A 19582-nucleotide genomic window follows, 5' to 3' on the forward strand; every position below is an offset into this window, starting at 1 on the left:
ACAACAGACATGGGCTGTACAACCAAAGGCTGAGCGCTATATAGGCCAGTGGTAATGTTTTGTTGGCATTACTGGCTGCGAAGGGGCATGCTCCATCAGTCCATTTAGCAAAGAGGCCAAGCCAGAAATTTATTGCTATTGCACGAGGATCAAATTACAATAACTATAACGCTAACCGCAAGTTGATACAAATAACTATAACCATGCCATGTGTGCAAGTCAACAACTGTAAACGTTATTTTCCTGAATGAAAAAACTTGCTTGCGGCAGCCAAAGTACAGACACATTCCCTTTTGACACGGTGTTCCAGCAAAGGACAGACATGTGTCGCAGAGAGAGGCAGACAGACACCAGGCTTTCAACAGTGGTCTGTATTTTCATAACCGGGTACATGTGTTATGTACAATGAGACTACCTGGTCACTACAGAGCCCGTTCAGCATGTTGCAAATCAATGATCCTTTAACAACATGCATGGACAAATTAAAACTGCTTATGATAAGCTGCAAGTGAGGTGCTTAACATGCAGAAAGTCGTGCACTGGAATAGGGGGGGCACTACAAGGGCTTACACGTCTTTTACCACAACTTAAATGCTACACACTGGTAATAAAAAGTGGCCGCTGTTAAGACGAGATGCTGAATATAAATGTAAATGTGGCCCCAATCAAAGCTTACAGCAAAAGGAAAAGCTGTAATGGTAAAAACTAAATGTTCAGTCACTCTAGCAGTTTGAGCCTTTAAATCTGGGTATAAGTGAAACCCATCGTACTGCCATTGCAGCAGCTTGCATTTTTTTTTTTTGCACGCCAAAATAAAAACAATGCGAGATACTTCTGATGTGATTGAGGTTTGAATACACTGCAGTAAGACACAATACACGACCGGCCTTGACCAGCATGAAAAAAAGGTAACGCTGTATGTGGAACGCTAGGTCTGTACAGCTACGATGCCAAAGTCGGTCATTTCTTGTCTGGCTTGGCGTCTCTTGCACGCATTATCAGGTTGCCTTTCGTCTGCTTCAGTACCATCTTCGTCTTGTTCACTGCGCAAAAAACAGCAGTGTTTGGCTATCAGCCCCAGACAGCACTACTATAACCAACAAGCAAAATTGACAAGTGGCAAATACCGGTTAAAATGGAACAGTGCCAAGACGGGACATAGCAAGAAGCAACAGGCGCGTCTTAGTGCTTTCCCACTTTGACATGCACCCAGTCGTCCATCTACAAAGTCTCCAGCAAATACACTATGGACCAGTCAGAGGATCCTTCATTTCCCTTTAAAAGGTCTTAAAGCCACTCTTGTCGCTTTTTAACCTAAGCACTAGGAATTTTTTCATTTCGTGTGTTTCGGCATACTGATAACAAATACGCAATCAGTCTTTGCCTCCGTGGTAAAAGAAGTTACATAACTTCTGCAGCCAAATTTTTGATAACCTACAGCTTGCATTTGTCAGTGTTCTAACAAGACTGAATAGTGCACCTGTAATATACCAAAGCTATACTCTCTTCAAAAATTATAGCTGTGCTAAACACCGCATCAAAAATGAAAGTCATAGTCTGTTAAAATTGCACAATGTCTTTTATGTGCATACACAGACTATATGCATGCCCATATAAATATGTACAATTCCTGTAACATTCCATATTATAGAATGTTACAAGTTCAAGGTTCTATTTAGGCATGGGTGAATATTTGTCTCTCCCCCCCCCCCCCCCCCTCCTGAATATTTGGTTGTGTAATACCTTATTTTACGTTTAACTCTATCATCCCAGTTTCAGTATTAAAATATTTTCAAGTTGTGCTAATAGTAATGGTTAGGCACTTTTGTCTCCCTAAAAAAATAGAAAAATATTCAGGGTGCATTCCTGCAGGAAGCAAGTCTATGTTAGCTCTTCTTTTTTGCGATGCTGTTCTTGCGTCTCTTTCGCATACGGGGGCTCAGCATGAGCAAAATGAAGCCAAGCGCGCCTGCCACGGCTCATGCTAGGGTAAAGGGCACTAAAGACTGAGTAACTTTTTTTTTAATGAAATATCACTTCATAGTTTTTAAATTTTACAGCTTTTGTTTAATGCAAATAGACGTTTTAGAAAAACGTAAGCAGTCATACGCAGAGTTCAAGGGAAGTTTAACCCTTTGAGGGTCACGGCCGTACATGTACGGCATCGGCAAACACTTTCAAAATGGTCAATGACGTATATGTACGGCATCGCTTGTATCTTTAAAAAGCGTGGCTTTTTCGTCAACTTCTCTTGCTTGGCATGTGCTGCCACACTTCGGAAATACGTCAAATTTTTTTCTTGCGCCGATGGCTCTTCTTTTTATTTTTTTATGATTTACTTCAGTGGCGCGCCGGCTATCGCTTGCGCATCTGCTAACGAGGGGGCGCGCTGGGTATCGCCCACCGGGTACCCGGGTGCCTCTCGCTTCTTGCGCCTGCCATAGACCAAGGTCGCCTGCGAAACTGATGAGGCTCTTTTCTCTCTCTCTCTTTTTTTTTTGTATTTTATGGGTGGTGCGCCGTCTATCGCTCCCGCATCCAGCCGCGCGGCGCGCGCCGGCAAGCGCGCAGCGGCTGGTTTCGGTATCGTCCTCCGGGCGTTTCCCGCTTTTTGCGCCAGTGGAACTGATGTCTATCTGATTTTGATTCACTCAAAAGGTGGCGGCTTGTTACTCTCTCGTTTTTGTTTAGAATTTTTCTTGTGTAACGCCATAATAAACCACATGTATGTGACAACACAAATGATTTTTTTGTCACTTTACGGTCACCCAAAAAAAATTTGATTATTTTTTTCTCTATATAGATTCGTCCATAGAATTTAAATCAGCAATAAAAAAAAATCGACCCTCAAATGGTTAATGGAAGGCAGAGCGAGGCGCAAGTTTCTTCGAAGATAGCCAAGTACACGGTTAGCGTCATTGCTAATATTCATGACATGGGATAACCAGGTGAGATCTGAAGTTATGGTAACGCCAAGGTTATGGTATGGTTATGGAAGTTATGGAAGTTTATGGCCAAGGTTATGGAAGTTATGGTAATGCCAATTAACTGGTGTAATTTAACATAAAGTGTGAGAATCAAAATTTGGCTTAAATTGTTTAATTTCGTAGTGAATAAAGCATCGTTTGCTGTTGGACAAGTGCTGGGGGCACTATAAGGCACCAAATCTTTTGAATAAAGCACTTGTATTTTGTCTTCATGGCCTTTTTAACACTAGGTCTCTGTCTAACAAGGGCAGCTCAGCTTTGCTACTACAGGAGCTTCAGGGCAATAAACTGGATGTCATAGGATTAGGTAAGGTTAAGAGAACAGGTGAAGGTGTTTAATGCCGGCCATATTCTCTGCTACCATGGCCATGAAGAAAGAAAGAAGGTCAGGGCGGGAGCTCTTGCATCCGCAAATGGATCAAAGAGATCGTCACACTATTGGACAACTGGGCACTACCCCTAACGGGAATCAAGATCCCACTCATCATTATTCTGCTCTCGTGGAAGCAAAGAACAGGTCGTGATGGCCATGACAATGGTGATGCTGCAGGCACAAACTGACAAATTTTTGCTTCGGGCCAGGTACATTTCATAGTCTATGAGACAATGCTTTGTAGAGCTGGCCCCAGATGAACCATTCCTGTGCATGTACGTAGTTTGGAAAAGCCGACTTTCACAGCAGTAGGCTAACACCTAATATAGTGCCTCAAATTCTCTACCTTCACTTATAGGGAAGCTTATCATTTCCAAAATCCGTTCAACGAAGGCTGGAACTTGGCACATTCAAGTTCATAGGTTTGACAACACTACTACAGAAAAGAAGTGAGAGGAACTTACACTGGCGGGAAATGGCTCGCTCCATGCCTTCTTTTTTCTCCTTGAAGGACTGAAAGTAAAGGCAGGAAACTGAAGGAAGCTGCAGTCGCGCTTCCATAGAAATATCAGAGTCCTTCAATGCTTTAGGCAGCCACTTAGCTGGACAGGTAACGGCGCACAGTTCAGTACAGATCTGAGTTTTGCACCAGTTATAGCTGCAGCTACACCTGCTGATCACATGAGTTGCTACACACATACAAACACACACACAAAAAAGATTAAAGTAAAGTAAATGAGACAGCCCACAGGTGCACCAAGCTGAGAAAGCATGGCAAAATGCACAACTAATGATAGCGACAGACAGCCGTTTTTTTTTGCTTGTTTCTTCATCATTGAAGGGCTCTCATCAGTCTTGAAACATGTCAAGTCATATTATGATCAATTACATGACATCTCATTCTGTAATGAGCTGAAATACCATAACACTCAAGAAGTCATTTGGAAAAGTAATCATCTCTCATTTTTATAATTACAAAAATTTTCTGCAAACCTTTCAGAACTTCGATCACAAAAGCAAATGATTAGATGCACGAACACCGTCAAAGCTTACTGCTTTGAACTCAGGATTGCAAAAATTGATTACAGCGAGAAAATTTAAGATTTCATTATTAGCCCTGGTGAAAAATGGTAGGGCTAATGGTGGACTGCAAAACAAAAGTGCAGGTGCGACACGCATCTCTATGCCCGTCAGTGCAGAATAAAAAAATTCTACCTTGTTCGGAATAAGATCCTTTATATGATCTGGAACAAAAGAAGTCTGGCAGTTTTCCTAATTCAGTGGAATCGTCAGAAATAGGATATCTCAGTCTGGTTGGTTTTGTGTTACACAATAAAAAGGCCTGTACATAGGCTGGGCCAATATTTACTCGCATAATGACTGCACTTCCTACACAGACGGACTCTCACATACGCACTCCATTTTAGTTTAAAGGTGCAGGTGAAAGCCATGAGACAGCTGCTAGGTGGATGTGAACTATCATAATTTTAGCCTGTCAGAGCATTGACAATGTCAAGAGCGCTAATAGCACACTTATTTCTCAACACCCCAGAGGATGCAAATAAACAAAGGCATTTTTAAACTCACAGATATCTGTTCCAGGGCAAGTTGAAGCTCGGCACTTTGCTGAGAATGCTTCTCCTGCAGTTTGTTCAGCTCCAGCTTGAGCTGCTTGTACTGTGGAAAGAAAAAAGCAGAAAGAAGAAGAAAGAAGGAGGGGCATAAATAGGGGCACATACAGAGGAAGCGGATACGCTGGCAGCCTCAATGCACACGTAACACTGCTATGTCTTTCCTGGATGTGAGGGCACAGGACCCCATGCTTTATCTGTATGAACGAGGCTAACAAAAGTAGACATTATCAACTGAGAACCTAGTTTTGAAACTACTACTCAAATTAGCTACCACAGACGTCAATGCCACCCTTCCTTGGTTCGCTTCATTTCACACTGCAGTGTGAAAAGGAAAAAAACTGTTTATATTCTGCACCCACCTTTTGATAGCAGCCAAAAATTACCTAATAAAGTGCTCTCGTGCTCCCAAAAACAACACTTCACAGCTTTCCTTTGGCTCGTATAATCTCCTTGTCAAATTCAGCTTTTGAAGATTGAGGAAGGGACAACACCAACAAAATACTGCGTAAAAATTTCCTTTGTATACCAATGGCAAGAGATGGTCAGGACCCAAAGTTCGGCCAGTTGGCACTAGTTCATTGTCCTACAGCAATGCGAAACTGAAGAAATGGGGACAAGACATCGTTGTGCTGTCACCTTTTCTTCAGTCCTGCTGCCTTTCATGCTGCTGCAAAAGACCACTACTCTTCAAGACAACTGCAAACTTGTGCAACATAACACTGCAGAAGTTTTCTAGTTACTCTTTCTGGGTTCCAGGAAGTGCAAAGCTTTCTCAGGCAGCTATTTCGGGCTTCACAAGCACGCAGGCAATTCGCACTTCCTCCTAAGCAGTGCTTTGCCAGCCCAACTCCAACAAACGATCAATCTTTTATTTACAACAAACTCACAAACAGCAAATACAATTCCTATTCTCACAGTAGATACATGTTCACCATCATAAACTAACATCACACATATCGTAACATCACACGTATGAAATGTTTGTAATAGCTTTCATAATGACTAAGGTGCAGTTGCACGCTCTGGTCCTCCCAGCGCATGAAGTCAGTACTGAGTGTGCGTGTATGCACTTACTAGAGCCAATTTCGAGAAGAAAGAAGCAAGGCTTCGTCCTTTGAGGAAATGTGCCAAGCCCTGCCGAGCACACAAGCTAGGCTAATGACACTATGACGGTATCAGCCATGTTACCACCAGCAAAATTAACATTCCTGCATCTGGCACCATATCCCTCAGTGACAGAGTTCTTTTTGATAGTTTTTTGCCTGCCATTTCCTTGCTTTTACTTTATCACAGAACAGAGCACAGTTATGCAGTCTGCTTGAGTTTTTGCTTGTGATATTGACCCAGTGCAAACACACAGGGACTATGTTTTTCTGGGAAATTGTAGCTGAAAAGTTAGCGTCTTCATGCTGCTTGGGCATTGAGCAGTGCTGCCAATACATTTGCAACACAGCAGGCAAAAACTAAGTTTCCTGACTAGTTAGTTAATAGCTGTCTATAACCGTATTCCTGACTCCTTCAGTCTAATGTGGCATAAAGTTCAGATGAAGGCACTAACCGCACATACGTAGTTAAAAATGAACATTGGCACACTAGCACGCCTAGTTTGTGCGCACACATATATCACCTCAAAGCCCTGGTCATCTCTGAGCTCTGGTGATTGAGCAATGGTGAAACTGCAGATCAACTTGAAGATTTCAGTCAGGCATGCCTTGATGCTTTGGCAACCACGTTCCACGTCCTGGAGCAGGCTGTTGCACTGTGGAGGCTGCAGTCAGTACAACGAGGTTACATGTGAACAGACAGGCTAACAGCTATCAACCTCAACTACAATTCGCACACCACGTTATTATTATTTTTTTTTTTTGAGGGGCGGGGGACTGGGAGTGTATAACATTCTGACACTACACCTAGATCACAGACCAAATGGCTACAGATTATAGGCCTATACCATGCTAAAGTGTGTGTGTGTGTGTGGGGGGGGGGGGGGGGGGGAATTTTAGCGTGCGTTCAAATTCCGGAATTTTTACAAAAAGAAACAAGAACTGTATTAAATGATAAGGCATTTAACTTAAGCGTATTGAATTTGATTAAAGCAGTACATGCTTTGTTAGAGCAAAGGAGTTGTATAACATTAACTGTGACAGAAACGTGTTGAAGCTGCCGTGATCATCTATCATTACATATTTTTTTTGCATGTTCATTACCAATGCTCTGCTTTTGTGCATTACTCTTTACACTTCTACTTGCCTTGTTGCCATAGATAACATTGTGTTGGTTTTTGAACCCATTCCGGCTTGGGCCTCACAAATGGCCTGTTTTACTTACTGTAAATACTGGACAGCTTAACTCTTTCGTTACCACGCCTATTCAAATCGATCACCGGTGATCGATGATTTATATTGCCTATTTCGACATGTTGTAGTCATTTCTCGTGCACCTAATGCGGTCAGTGGTTAGTCTAGGCACTGCCCTTTTAGAATCAGTTTCCCGCTCCAGCGACACTGGGATTTTTGACGGCGTTTTTTGCGAGCTGAGGTGCGTGTGTTTTTGAGGAAGGGGGCGTGGCTGCTGCCCTTGAGAAAAAAAGCATGCAGATCGTCACTAGGCTGCATTACCATAATATTTTTTTCGTGAAAAAGCTCCCGGCAAGTCAAATACCAAATAATACGGTGAGCTTTGTAGTCCGACAGTGTTGAGAGGTGATAATTACTTGAAAATGGCCCCAGCTATTCACTAATGATCTTTGGTTCGGACAAAGGGCAGCTATATTCTCCCAAAGCTTATTTCTGATGGTCCCTCGCATGTCTAGCAAGTGTACCGGACATTTTCAACCAGTTTCCAGAAGTTTCGGTTTCGTTTTTGCATTGCGAAATTCATATTTGGCGCTACTACGCAGTTACCGAACTACAAACTCATTTGCCATGGCGCCTCCGTTGCCCGCTACTGCTCCTCAAACAAGCATGCCGCACGCGCTTACACTTTATCTACGCCTTGCTTCTGCGATAAGAGCTTCCGCTGAAAGTCAAACGATAACACCAAGTCGTCGGGTGTCAGTTCAGACGAGGAGAACGCTTCCAATCGGCCTTGAACACCGCCAGCTGTTTACCGGCCAGTTTCGGTTTCATACGAGGATATTTCCGGAAGGTCTAGTGTCGCTTCTTAGTAGTAGTCTATTCTGACAGAGTCTCCAACAGCCTTGCATTTGTTTCTCTTCGAACTTGTTAGGTGGGGCTGCAATGTAGTAGGCTTGGAGTGCTGAACTCGTTTCACAGCCCGATGGCGGCTTGGTGGTGAAAGCTTCCTGGGCATGATTCTAGCGCATCGTACCTTATTACTGCAAGCAAGGCTACCATAGTGAGTCAGAACATGATAATAAACTGCAAATGAAAGTTCTGACTGATAAGTGATTATCAGAACGTCAACAAACATCCACCAACGAGTTTGATTCTCAACCCCAAGCTGATTTTTTCACATCGCTTGCTTGCCTTCAATATTGTGCCGGTCATAATCATTGACAAGGTGTTTTTACATCACGTGGAGGCTAATTTGGGCCTTTAATAATGTCAAACCAACAGATTTCTTCTAAAGAACCATCCAAAATAGCAAAATTTGAAATAGTGGTTCGGCTTCACCACATGGCACGGGCACCACGCGGGCTAACATTTTCTTTTACATCTCACAAATTGTACTGCGCAACTCAATTTTTTTTCTAGGATGGGTTTTTGAAATGTGTACCTACAAAATGTATATTCTCAATTTTTTCTACTACTGGTGGTTTATTGTACACAACTTACGTTTCCTTATTTTCTTCGACGCGTGGACAGAAATTCGATAATTTTTTTCGCAATCATTATTTAGGAAAACATTATTAAAACTGATGTCATTGGAAAGCGCGTGGAATATTCTGCATTTTATGTCACTGCAATGTGTGCCTAACCAATATGTACAACGCAAAAAAATGTTTTGCTAGACCCTTAAAAATTGGCCAATTTCCCGCGGTAACGAAAGAGTTAAAACTTGGCGCCCAAACTTTTTTAAGAAAGTCCCTAAAATAAAGCATAAAAGTCAGAGACACTTAAAGATATTAGCTGCTGCAAATTAAAAAAATAAATAAAGAAACAGCCACATCCCATTTTTTGGTCATACGTGGCAACCAACAGTAGGTATGCGATATGGTATTCCAAAAACGGTAATGTACTTTGGGGACACTAATGATAACTGAGGTGGTTTGGGATTTTTATTGAGTGGCCTATCTGCATGTGTTACCTACATCCAATTTTCTCACAATGACATGCAGCCTAAAACCAGAACTTGCGGCGAATTTCACTGGGAGATCTGGATTGGACAATGAAAGCAATGAAGCAACAAACACGCTGCCCGTTTGAGCTCGTCTCTTCCCCTCCTACCCCTCAAGATCTTCCCCTCTATTTTGCAACTCCCGTGATGAATACAGTAGAGGTTTCTTCCATTCAATCTGTTTGGATGGTGCGCAAGGTTTTCCGCAAAACACAATAATGCTTCAACACAGAGAGCCCCCCCCCCCCCGCACACTTAAGATTTCGTGAACACACACACACACACACACACACACACAAAAAAATTGGCCGCGTATCTGCTCCTTTCGTTGCAAATGTCGTCAAAAGACGATAGTCCTTATCGGCTATTGCGAAGTAAATGCCTCCCTTCGCTTTGCCGCTCACCTCTCATGTTGTTCCTCTTGCGTCGCGCTCCTCCCAAGGTAAAGACGTCAAAGGTTTGCTTAAATCATTTTAAATTTCCCGCGTTCCACTGCTCCAAACCGGTTGTCTCGATGCGAACGCTGCTGTGCGGCGGAGACGCGCGTTAATCGAGGCGCCCTACTTCAACGTTTATAGAACCGCGTTTCCCTACTCCACGTGCGTTGCAAGCAGAACGTGGAACCTATCTAGTGGAACCTTGCGTAACTGTTGCCGGTTGATTTCTTAAAATGGCGCCAGAAGCTATAGTGGCGCGGGCGACAGTAGGCGACGGCGAAGTGAATTCTTTTTCTGCAGTTGATGAAGTATTTAATTTCGCAAAAGCAAGCATGTTTGATTTTTTTATAAAGGAACACTGCAAATTATAAAGGAACACTGCAAATATCACTTCTGTATTGATTTGCTGTCTCATATTTGCGTAATGTCTTGTTCTTCTTCAACAATGTTGACAAGTATGAACCTTACACCGGACATAGACGGATAGATTTAGCTGTGACTATATAAGACTAATGGGCAGGCATTGTTTTGCTTTGGCCGGGTGGCTGAATCGAGTCACAGACAGACAGACGGACAGACATACAGACATACAGACAGACCAAAATTTCTGGGTTTAAGGAGCCCAAGAAAGACTATCGTCTTTAAAAATCAGACTGACAATAATGCATTAGCGGATGACAGGCTTGTAGCTTGTGGCCACTGGCACCACCACACCATTCAGTATTTCTACCAGATATACCGGAAGCAAACTTGGAATTCCGGTCAAATTCAACTCATCAGGCTGGAGCAAGTTTGAGCACTCAGTCGCAAAGTAACCTGATCCCAACCAACCAGCAAAACAGACAGACATGCTCCAGATTGACAAGCAAAGCACGAGATTTTCCTTTTTACTTTCCAGAAACAAAGAAGAAAAAAAATCCTGCTCCAAGGAGACCAGTGAAATTCGCCACTAAAAGCTCATAGACGTTAGTTTAAATGCTAATTATTCGGACTATTACTCCGTTTTATGGCAGCCACCAAGACGTAAAAAATGCAAAAACTGGAATGCAGCTAAGATCGAACACCCTGTCTTATATGCGGCAATGAACATTCACTCCAGCCTAGATTTCTTTGAACTATGCTAATCGTACAAACTGAAAAAACAATAATTTACAATAACCAGGTCTCAGACCAAGACCTCAGCAGCAAGATATTTTCTTTCTAAGAGAATTTCCAGTACAAGTGGCAGAGGTCCCACCACACTTGAAAACAGTTCCACAAATTATTGTACAACACTGAGCATGCCCATGCCACCTTCCCATCCTACATTTTGTTTATTTGTGATGAAGCTGTCCCTCCCCCTCCCCAATTAAATTATCCCCACACTTAAAGAGGCACCTGCTCCACACATTTAATAAAGGGGGGTAAAATGACGATTAAATAATAGTTACCTCAGTGCAGTCAGATGCAAAATCAGCAAGGGCATCTATTGCATTCCGAACGGAGGATTCCACTTTGCGAATCAAGTAGATACTCTTGTCAACTTGTGCTTTGAGCTCTTCATGATCTGTTGGCTGGACGATGGCACACATGCGAACACCGGGGGACGACAGGGTGCAGGATATCACAGGAAATCCACTCTTCAAGGCTGGACAGAGAAAAAATAAAATGCCACTGAAGCTCTGGCACTGCCTGTCACCAATTGCTCTACACTCTCTTTACCATGCAGTGCACAAACTGAGAATGTGGCTTGAAATTACCTAGGTTGCATGTTTAACTAACCGCATAAGGGGCACAAAACAGAATCAAATGAATAATTGTGCAGATTAACCAGATTCTTTTCATGCTCACAAAGGATCCTTTATAATGCATATTTTACCTCAACAAAACTATTTGATCTGCATGACTTCCATGCAAGCCAAGTTCCATACAACATACCGTATGTGCCGGTGGGACAAACAAGAAACCACTTAGCAGAACGCTTGAACTAGTAATCAGATTTTGATTGCTGTATGCAAATGCTGACATGACTGATGTAACCACTACAGTATGCTGTGGCTATGGATTCAATTATTTTATACAAATTGCTTTTATTAAAGGGACGGACAACCGATTTTTGTCACGTATACGTTCTCTAGCTCATATGAAAGCCAGTGTTTTATATAGCCCGGGAACCACAAGCACTTTATAAACAAATTGGCAAAAATAATTTTCATTTGGCAGCAAAATTTCTGAAATCGGAGGGGTGGCGGTTCGTAGTGTCGAGACTTGACATTACAATGTGTCCCGGTCACGTGACCTGCAAACCTAGCAGCTACTGTAACTGCTGAAAAGTTTTTTCACTTATTGAAAACCTTTTTAACACAAGTATTTGTATACGTTTAAATTGTATATGTATTTTTAAATATTATTTTGAAAATTTTTAAGACACGCCGCCGCTGGGTTGCTCTCAGTGTGGCTAACTGAGCCTTCATGCCCAGAATCAACGGCAGCGTTAAGTAAACAGACCCAGTAAAGGAGCTTTGACGATTCTGCCTGAGTCAGAGGCGTTTGTTCTGCCAAAATATTCGACTTCAGTTTCCAAATACGCCAACCGCAGCTTAAAAAAAAAAGGACGCGGCCCGGGAGAATCCGACTTCCGACCTCCTCAACGTGAAGCCAGATTCTCTATCCCAGTGGTTCTCAGCCATGACTGCCCCGGGGACCCCTTTTGGGCTTGCTAAAGTGATGGGGGAGCCCACGATGGAGCATATGTTGTTTGGTGTCATAACGTCAAACAATTTCTACTTGCAGCTTACCTAGCCAACACACTTATTCGATGCCCGCCTTTTATGGTTGATGCTAATGACGATGCGCACCATGTTAAACAATCTGGTCTTGAATCTAAAATTCTTCTAAACACCTATATATTGCCTCTTCTGTGTATGCTTTTTTCCTTCTCATAGCTGGCTTGTCGTGCAAAAAGCAGTTGTTAAAATAGGTGCTACGCGGAGAAACTAAACGTACATGTAATGCGACAAAGCTAGATTTTTCGCATTGCAAGAAAGTGCTGGCAAAATCGACAAAAGAATGGCGGGAGTAAAAGCTTTGAGGTAGGCTTCGCGGACCCCTCAAATGCTCTCTCGGACCCCCAGGGGTCCGCGGACCCCCATTTGAGAATCACTGGTCTATCCCAACAGATGGCGCATTCGTGCAAAATAGACCGTTGCATTAAACACACACATAAAGGAACAGAAAAGCCTGCGATTCAAACTTTTTTAGCTGGGGGCAAGTTTTTAAATATCGTTTTTTATTTCGCATACAGACAAAAAAAAGTATGTTGCCGAGCTACTCTATGTCATGGTTGCCAGCATTGTTTTTGGGAGGACACATATGGCTCGTAGATCTAAAAATTTCAATTTAAAAAGTTCTAGGGCATTATCAGCAATACCGCTTCTTGTTAATGTGCTTCAAGTGATGCCCTTTCATTTGGGATTGAGAATATAGTACTCGACAAAAGTCGGTTGTCTGTCCCTTTAAAAGTTGGTTGCCGCTTTTGCTTGTGAGTACATCACCAATGGCTGCCACAGAAATTCAAATTAGGACTTGACAAGTGCAAGCCAATGAGTTGCAATCTGATATCACCTACAGAGTACACAAAATGGTATACCTAGTTGGAGCTCAGATCAAAGCAACTGTGAAAACACATGGGATCAAATTTGGAAAATTGAGGCTATACACATCAGAGCTATGCACAGGCCAGAAGCATTTAGCTACACCTTTATGAGGTACACATCAAGGTTAGGAACAGCTACACGCTATCTTTGATTACCTGGGGCCCTCCAACAATAACCCGTGTCCAAAGCACAGTTTCCCTTTGTATTTCATTTGCACTGAAAACGTGAGCCATCACCAAAACTGCAACCTGGAGCAAGTTTTGTGACAGCACAACCCGTTAGCCACAGCCACAATTGGCAGTTGAAAAGGCCCGTCAGCGCTGCTCCCCAGTGGCCCAGTGAGTGCGAAGGGCACTCACGTGACTGGGCGCTGCTGGGCCAGTCCGGTTGCTCCCCGGCGTAGGTGGCATTGGCCCTGTGCTTGACCAAGGCGGCAGAGCTGCCCTGCTGGCAGCGCGGGCAGCTTCCCCCAATGGCGTCGGGGGCCGACTGCACCGACGAGATGCTCCAGTTGGGCCCCATGCGGTGCTGCCAGTGCTCCTCAAAGCCCTCCATCGACCCGACGCCAGCGCCCCCGTCACGGTCGGTGGTGGGGTCCGAGTCAATGCCCAGGTCGGGGGACGTGTGCTGTGACCGGGGGCCCGAATGCCGACCAGGCTGGAGGGGTGTCTGCCAGGCAGTCGCGCAGCCACTGTTGGCAGTGAAAAACTGGGCCGAAGACTCTGCTGTGCGTGCAGATGCTGTACCGGGGAAGGGGGGAAGACGGCCGTCATGAGCCTGAAGTAGTGCTCAATGCATGAAGCAGGCACACACACTTGCCAACATAACCGAACGCGCGGGCTCGTGAAGATTTAGGCAACTGACATGTATGGCAAACAACAGCCATAGCATTTTTTCTGCACTGAATGCCTCATTCTGGCAAGCACGAAAATTCATGACTCTTCTTGAGCTACTGCCAAGCGGGCATCAGCTTAGCTTTATCTCGCATGCACACAAGCCTGAAAGCCCAACTCTGTATCAAAAGCCACGCACACGTGACACAATGTAAGCACAATGAAAGATGAATAAGATGGCCAGTCTTACCAGGACTGTTTTCAGCTTGGATTTGTTCCTTTACTCGTAGCTCAGACCTCAAAGATTTGTTTTCGTATGATACTTTCTCCAGCTTGAGCTTGAGGTCTACCACTGTGCCCTGCAAGCTGTAATGGCAAAGAAGCAATTCGTGTTCTAATAAAATGGATCACGCATCGGATAGCATCTATCTCGCGTCCGAAGAGGGAAATGAGAAAGGCATCATTCTTCCCAGAAATGACTGCCTTGTACAGATTTGTCCCCCCTAATTCCTAGGCTTTTCTTAGGCAGGAGCAGATTATCTATGAATAGTGGGAGCAACCCAAGTAAATGCGGGCAGGAAACTCGCCAAGAGTGGGCAGAAAATCATTCAGATCCACAATTATTACAAATTTGCATATCATGAAAATCATATCCGAATTTTTGCATTACTCTGCTTGTACACTGCTACATGGCAACGTGATGAGAAGGGTACAGTGTGCAAGTACATCTGCAACGTACATTATGCATGGTGCGTAAAGAAAAAACTTTACCGTGTCGGCAGTAGCATGGAGCGACGAATATTGAATATCACAATGCATATATTCCTTCAATTTATTTGAAAATCTGTATGTTTCATTTTTATTAGGCTTGTTGGGAGAACCCATTTCTAAGCGTATTTTCGCCATTTTCAAGTGCAATACTGGTGCAACTCCAGCGCAGTTTACCCCAAAAAGGATCATTTGGCACAGCATGTAGCACCAAGACCGGCAGATATTGCATGGGCGCTTTCACTAGTGGCGCAGATGATGTTTTATAGTACTGTTTTCGCCCACATTATCAGCTCCTTTACCGCACAAGCATCTTCGTGCGTGCCTTGAGCAGCATTTTAGAGAGCACTTAGAAGCAGTCGCTCGAGATCCCCACACTACTTGGTGGCCGAATCCGCCGCCATGTTGCCGCCGCCGGCCACGCTGTGCGTAGCGCGAGGGTCACGGGTGTTCCGCGGCAGCGTCAGCGCGCCTGTGGCGTGCGCGGTGCGTTTTCGCGAGCAGAAAACACTTTAAGATTCCATCCTCTTCAACGCTCGTGGCGTAAAGAGCACGCCACATCGAGGAAGCCCGGCGAAATGAAGCTTCAGCGCAAGATTGGTGGAGATTGCTTGAAATCAGAGTCATTGTAGCAGGATGTAGCAGGATTTGCCTCTCGGCGCAGTTAGGCGCAATTGGCGCAGCTATCACATCACTGCGTTGAGGCATGGAACGATACGGAGGGGGAAGCTGGCCGCCGTCTCCACCCCCCCCCCCCCCTCCTTTTTTCCCCCAGCACTCTGCGCTTATTGGATTGTCGGAATCAACACTGACACACAAAAATGCGAAAAGTCACTGCTCTTTTTGTTTCCCTCTCCTGAACGACAGCACGCGAAGAAAGCGCAGGCAGCCGTTAGGGCAGTTCGGCGGCTCCTACAGCCGCGCGCGATTAGCGAACTTGGAGAAGCTTTTCATGCGTATATAACCAGGTCAGTGTCGCGCGTATTTGCGCGTATATAGTCTGCCAAAGCCTGTGAAGGTATTATAACTCTGCCGCCTTAAGCGTCTACTGGGTGGGACTAAGTTCAGTGTGGGAGATCAAGTTCTGCCCCTGTCGGGGAACCAGTGCACCAACGCGAATGCAGTTTCTTACCAAACTGGAATTTAATTCAAACGCTGAGAACTAAACAACGTTGGAGACTTCACTCCTCTGTTTCTCGTTTTAGTAACTTTTCTCGTGCAGCAGTTGTACGGATTCTCATAGCCATGGTAAGAATGACTGAGTGCAGCTGCTCTCGTAGAGGGACGGCTGAATGTCAGGTAAGTGGGGTTTTAGTTCGGACAAAATGCTGTAAAACAGCTAGTGAAATTTTCTCGGGAAATGTGTACAGTTGGAGTAGCTCTTTTAGATCAACATATACTCAAAAGTGCTCCCTAGAATTGGATAAATGGCTAAATATCGCTCTCCATAAATATAAAGTACCCTCTTTGGCCATGTGAAAAAGCCTGTGTTGTCTGCTTTGTTTCCCCTCTATTCAGTTTCTCGTTGGCGCCGCTGCGGGCACCACTTTAAAATCTCCTCCCTAATGGCTGTCAGTCATACAAAAAAGAAATTAAAAGAAAAAGGAAGATGACATGGATTACTATCAAAGCTTTTACGAATGAGTGCTTCCAACTGCCACATAAATTGGTATTGTTTGTGCTTGCTAAGTATTTCAGTTGAACAAAATTTCAATGTAACAAAGTAAAGTGCAGATGACCTCATTATATCGAGGTTTCACTGCACTGGTCAACAGGAATGCTGACCACGTACTAGCACCACGCGACACCTGTGTAGAGGTGGATGATATAGACAGCATGTACAAATTTACATGTGACACTGCATGGCAGTGAAATGCAGCAATGACACCAATGGGGCACAGAAATCACAAGAGGTGCTAGCTAAGATTCCCTAAATACACAAGCAGGAAGCACGTACTTTTTGTTTTGATCCTCTAGTTCCATGACTGCCATCATTTGCCGTTTGTCCAGGCTCATCCTGGCAAAGGTCTTGCTCTGCTGCGCTTCCCTACCGACTGCCTCGAGGGTCCTCTGCAGCTCGCTGTTCTTCCGCACCAGCACCCGCTGCTCTTCTTTCGAGGAGTCGAGTTCCTGCTCCAGTAAGCTGCAGCGGGAGTTCATGTTCTCAAGCTTCAGCTTGGTAGCATTAAGTTCCTCCTTTAGCCCCTTGGCTACACGGTCCGACTCCTCAAGCTTATCGCTGGAAGCCTGCAACTCTGTCTCCAATGAGCTCCTTTGGGCTCTCAATTTGGAGCACTCTGCCTCACAACTCACAAGCTTGTTGCTTACACGTTCAACTGCATCTTCTCCTGCACTCACTTCCAGAATGAGCCTTTGCTTCTCCTCGTAGAGCGACTGCTTCTCACATTCGAGGGCCTCCAGACGTGATGAGAGCTGCTCCTTCTCCAACCTTACGAGCCGCTCGCTCTCTTTGTATTCGTGGGAAATCTTTTTGGTGGCCTGCAACTCATCCATGGCCTTCTCTATGCTCTCTCGCAGCAGGCCTTCCTGCTTCCGTAGAGACAGCACACTGTCCCTCAAGTCTTGGTTCTCCACTTGCAGCCCGTCCAGCTTGGCAAATGCAGCGTCAAGATCATGCTGCAGCCTCAGCTTCTCGCGCGACAGGCAGTCGCCCACCTCCATCAGGCTCCGGATCTCCTCCTGCTGGTTCTTGTTCTGCGTCGACAATGGACCCAGCTTGGTGACCAGCTCGGAAATCTTGTTGCTGGATGACTCGAGCAGCACTTCATGCTCCCGCTGCAGCGCCTCCAGCCTCTGCAGCAGCGTCCCCTTCTCCTCCGACAGGCCGGACACCTCCTTGCTCAGCCTGGCCACCTCTTGGGCCACACTCTCGTCCCGCGGCTCGGCAGAGCTCTTCTCCAAGGACGGCTGGCGCGACTTGGGCACAGGCTCGGAGGACCGCATGGCTGCTTTGTAGTCCTCCTCGAGGACACTGTGCGCCTCCTGCAGCGACTGCAGCTCCTTCTGGCACTCCTCCAGCTCCTTCTCCAGCTGCAACTTGGCCTTCTGCTTGTGCACCATAGCCCGCTTGAGGATCTCCTCACGCCTTTCCTTGCACTCGAGCTCCTTCTGGCACTGCTCCAGCCCCGATTCTGCTGCAACAAGACATCACAAAGCACAAGTGTCATGGCCTAATATCGCAGCGTTCGCCACAACTGCACACAGAGACAGAGTGGTTCAAAGTGAGAATGGCATTTATTTTTCTACTTGTCCTGTAAGACAACATCCTTTTGTTAAAGGGCTACTGAAGCGCTTTTAACCCTTTGAGGGTCAAATTTTTTTGAAAAAAACTTTCCCTGGTGGTCAAATTAGTTTATTGCGGATTTGGAATGTACAAAATGTCTAAAGTCTAGATTAAATGGTAAAAATTATCAGGAACAGTATTTTGGGGTCAGCATCACTTAGAACTGAAAAATGTTCAATAGTATTTCAGAGTGTGGTATTCCTTGAAACACGGGTCTACGCGCAGTGCCTTATCACAGTCTGCACGCATAAAGCGCGTGTCCGAAAATGAGCTGTCTTTTTCCAAAGAAAGACTGTCTTCCGATTCAGACTCGGTAAAAGGAGCAAACTCAGAGTCAGAAGAGTCATCGCGGTCGGCGTCATCAGAACGGGCAGTTCGTTGGGCCATATCGCCGCTTTGCCGTGCATCTGAAAAACTCGAAGGCAACTCAGTAAACGAGGAGAGCGAGAATAACTCGTGCGCGCCGGTGATAAACAAGCTAATAGCAGCGCCAATATAGATAGAAATCAACTTCCGCCGCATCCGCAACGGAGACTCCGAGTAGGTTACTTCAGTTCCAAGCAAGGAGGGCAAGAATACCTAGTGAGCGTGGGTAATAAACAAGATAAGAGCAGCGCCAATATAGATTGAAATCAACTTTTACCGCCCCTGATAGCGAGCGCCGATCAAGTTCGCGCGCCTCCGATGCGATCACGTGGCGAAACTGAAACCACGAAACGCGTTGACACGTACAGACGCCGTAACGCGCCGAAGCCAGAGAGTTCTTTTCACCGCAAGAAGGCAGCACAATCAAATTTCAAACACTTCTTGTAAGTCCCAGGAGGTGGCAGCACCTTACAGGGAGCATGCATCGTTAATATGGCGCGAAATTTCAAACGGATGCTCGAAATCGTACCTGTACGGCAAGACCTTGCGGGACGGAAAACCGCCGCAGTACACGTACGGCAAAAACCCTCAAAGGGTTAAAACCGGGCAAAACTACTTTTTACAATTATTACATTGGTCAGTTTATGCCTGTAAAGTTTTTTTTTGTCATTTTTAGCTTGGGGACAGCGGTATTCGTCGTTAAAGTTGGCGGGGTGCCCACTGCTCCCTGCCGCATCGCCGGAAGAGCGAGAAACCGAGAGGCAACGACCGAAAGTAGTGTCATATTCGGAAGACGGCCAGCGACGTGCGCCGCCGCTTCGCTGTGTCCCAGTTTTCTGGCCGAAGTTCCGAATTAAACAGGCATGTAATCTGCAGTTTATTAATCTTTATTGTGTAGAGTTGCTTCCGCATCTATTTTTAACCATAATGCTACTGTGTGATTCCC

The 19582-nt window shown here is 45.0% G+C and overlaps 1 protein-coding gene across 12 annotated transcripts in view; it reads right to left on the reverse strand.

The window, feature by feature from the left end:
* Positions 1–350: 350 nt before the first annotated feature.
* LOC144150613 (uncharacterized) overlaps positions 351–19582 on the reverse strand; it is an 88602-nt gene continuing 69370 nt past the window's right edge. For 11 of the 12 annotated variants that reach the window (XM_077682173.1, XM_077682172.1, XM_077682167.1 and 8 more), the window contains 8 exons: positions 16924–18121; positions 14449–14564; positions 13725–14105; positions 11161–11357; positions 6622–6762; positions 4948–5037; positions 3825–3873; positions 351–1043 (listed from right to left, as the gene is read on the reverse strand). In XM_077682173.1, coding sequence (XP_077538299.1) covers positions 961–1043; positions 3825–3873; positions 4948–5037; positions 6622–6762; positions 11161–11357; positions 13725–14105; positions 14449–14564; positions 16924–18121 — 2255 coding nt within the window. In that variant the 3' untranslated portion in view covers positions 351–960. The remainder of the gene's footprint in view (positions 1044–3824; positions 3874–4947; positions 5038–6621; positions 6763–11160; positions 11358–13724; positions 14106–14448; positions 14565–16923; positions 18122–19582) is intronic. The other variant, XM_077682168.1, reaches the window with a different exon arrangement.

The sequence above is a fragment of the Haemaphysalis longicornis genome, unplaced genomic scaffold (assembly GCF_048455015.1).
Source record: "Haemaphysalis longicornis isolate Haplotype H1 unplaced genomic scaffold, Haemaphysalis longicornis Haplotype H1 scaffold_1, whole genome shotgun sequence".
Lineage (NCBI taxonomy): Eukaryota > Metazoa > Arthropoda > Arachnida > Ixodida > Ixodidae > Haemaphysalis > Haemaphysalis longicornis.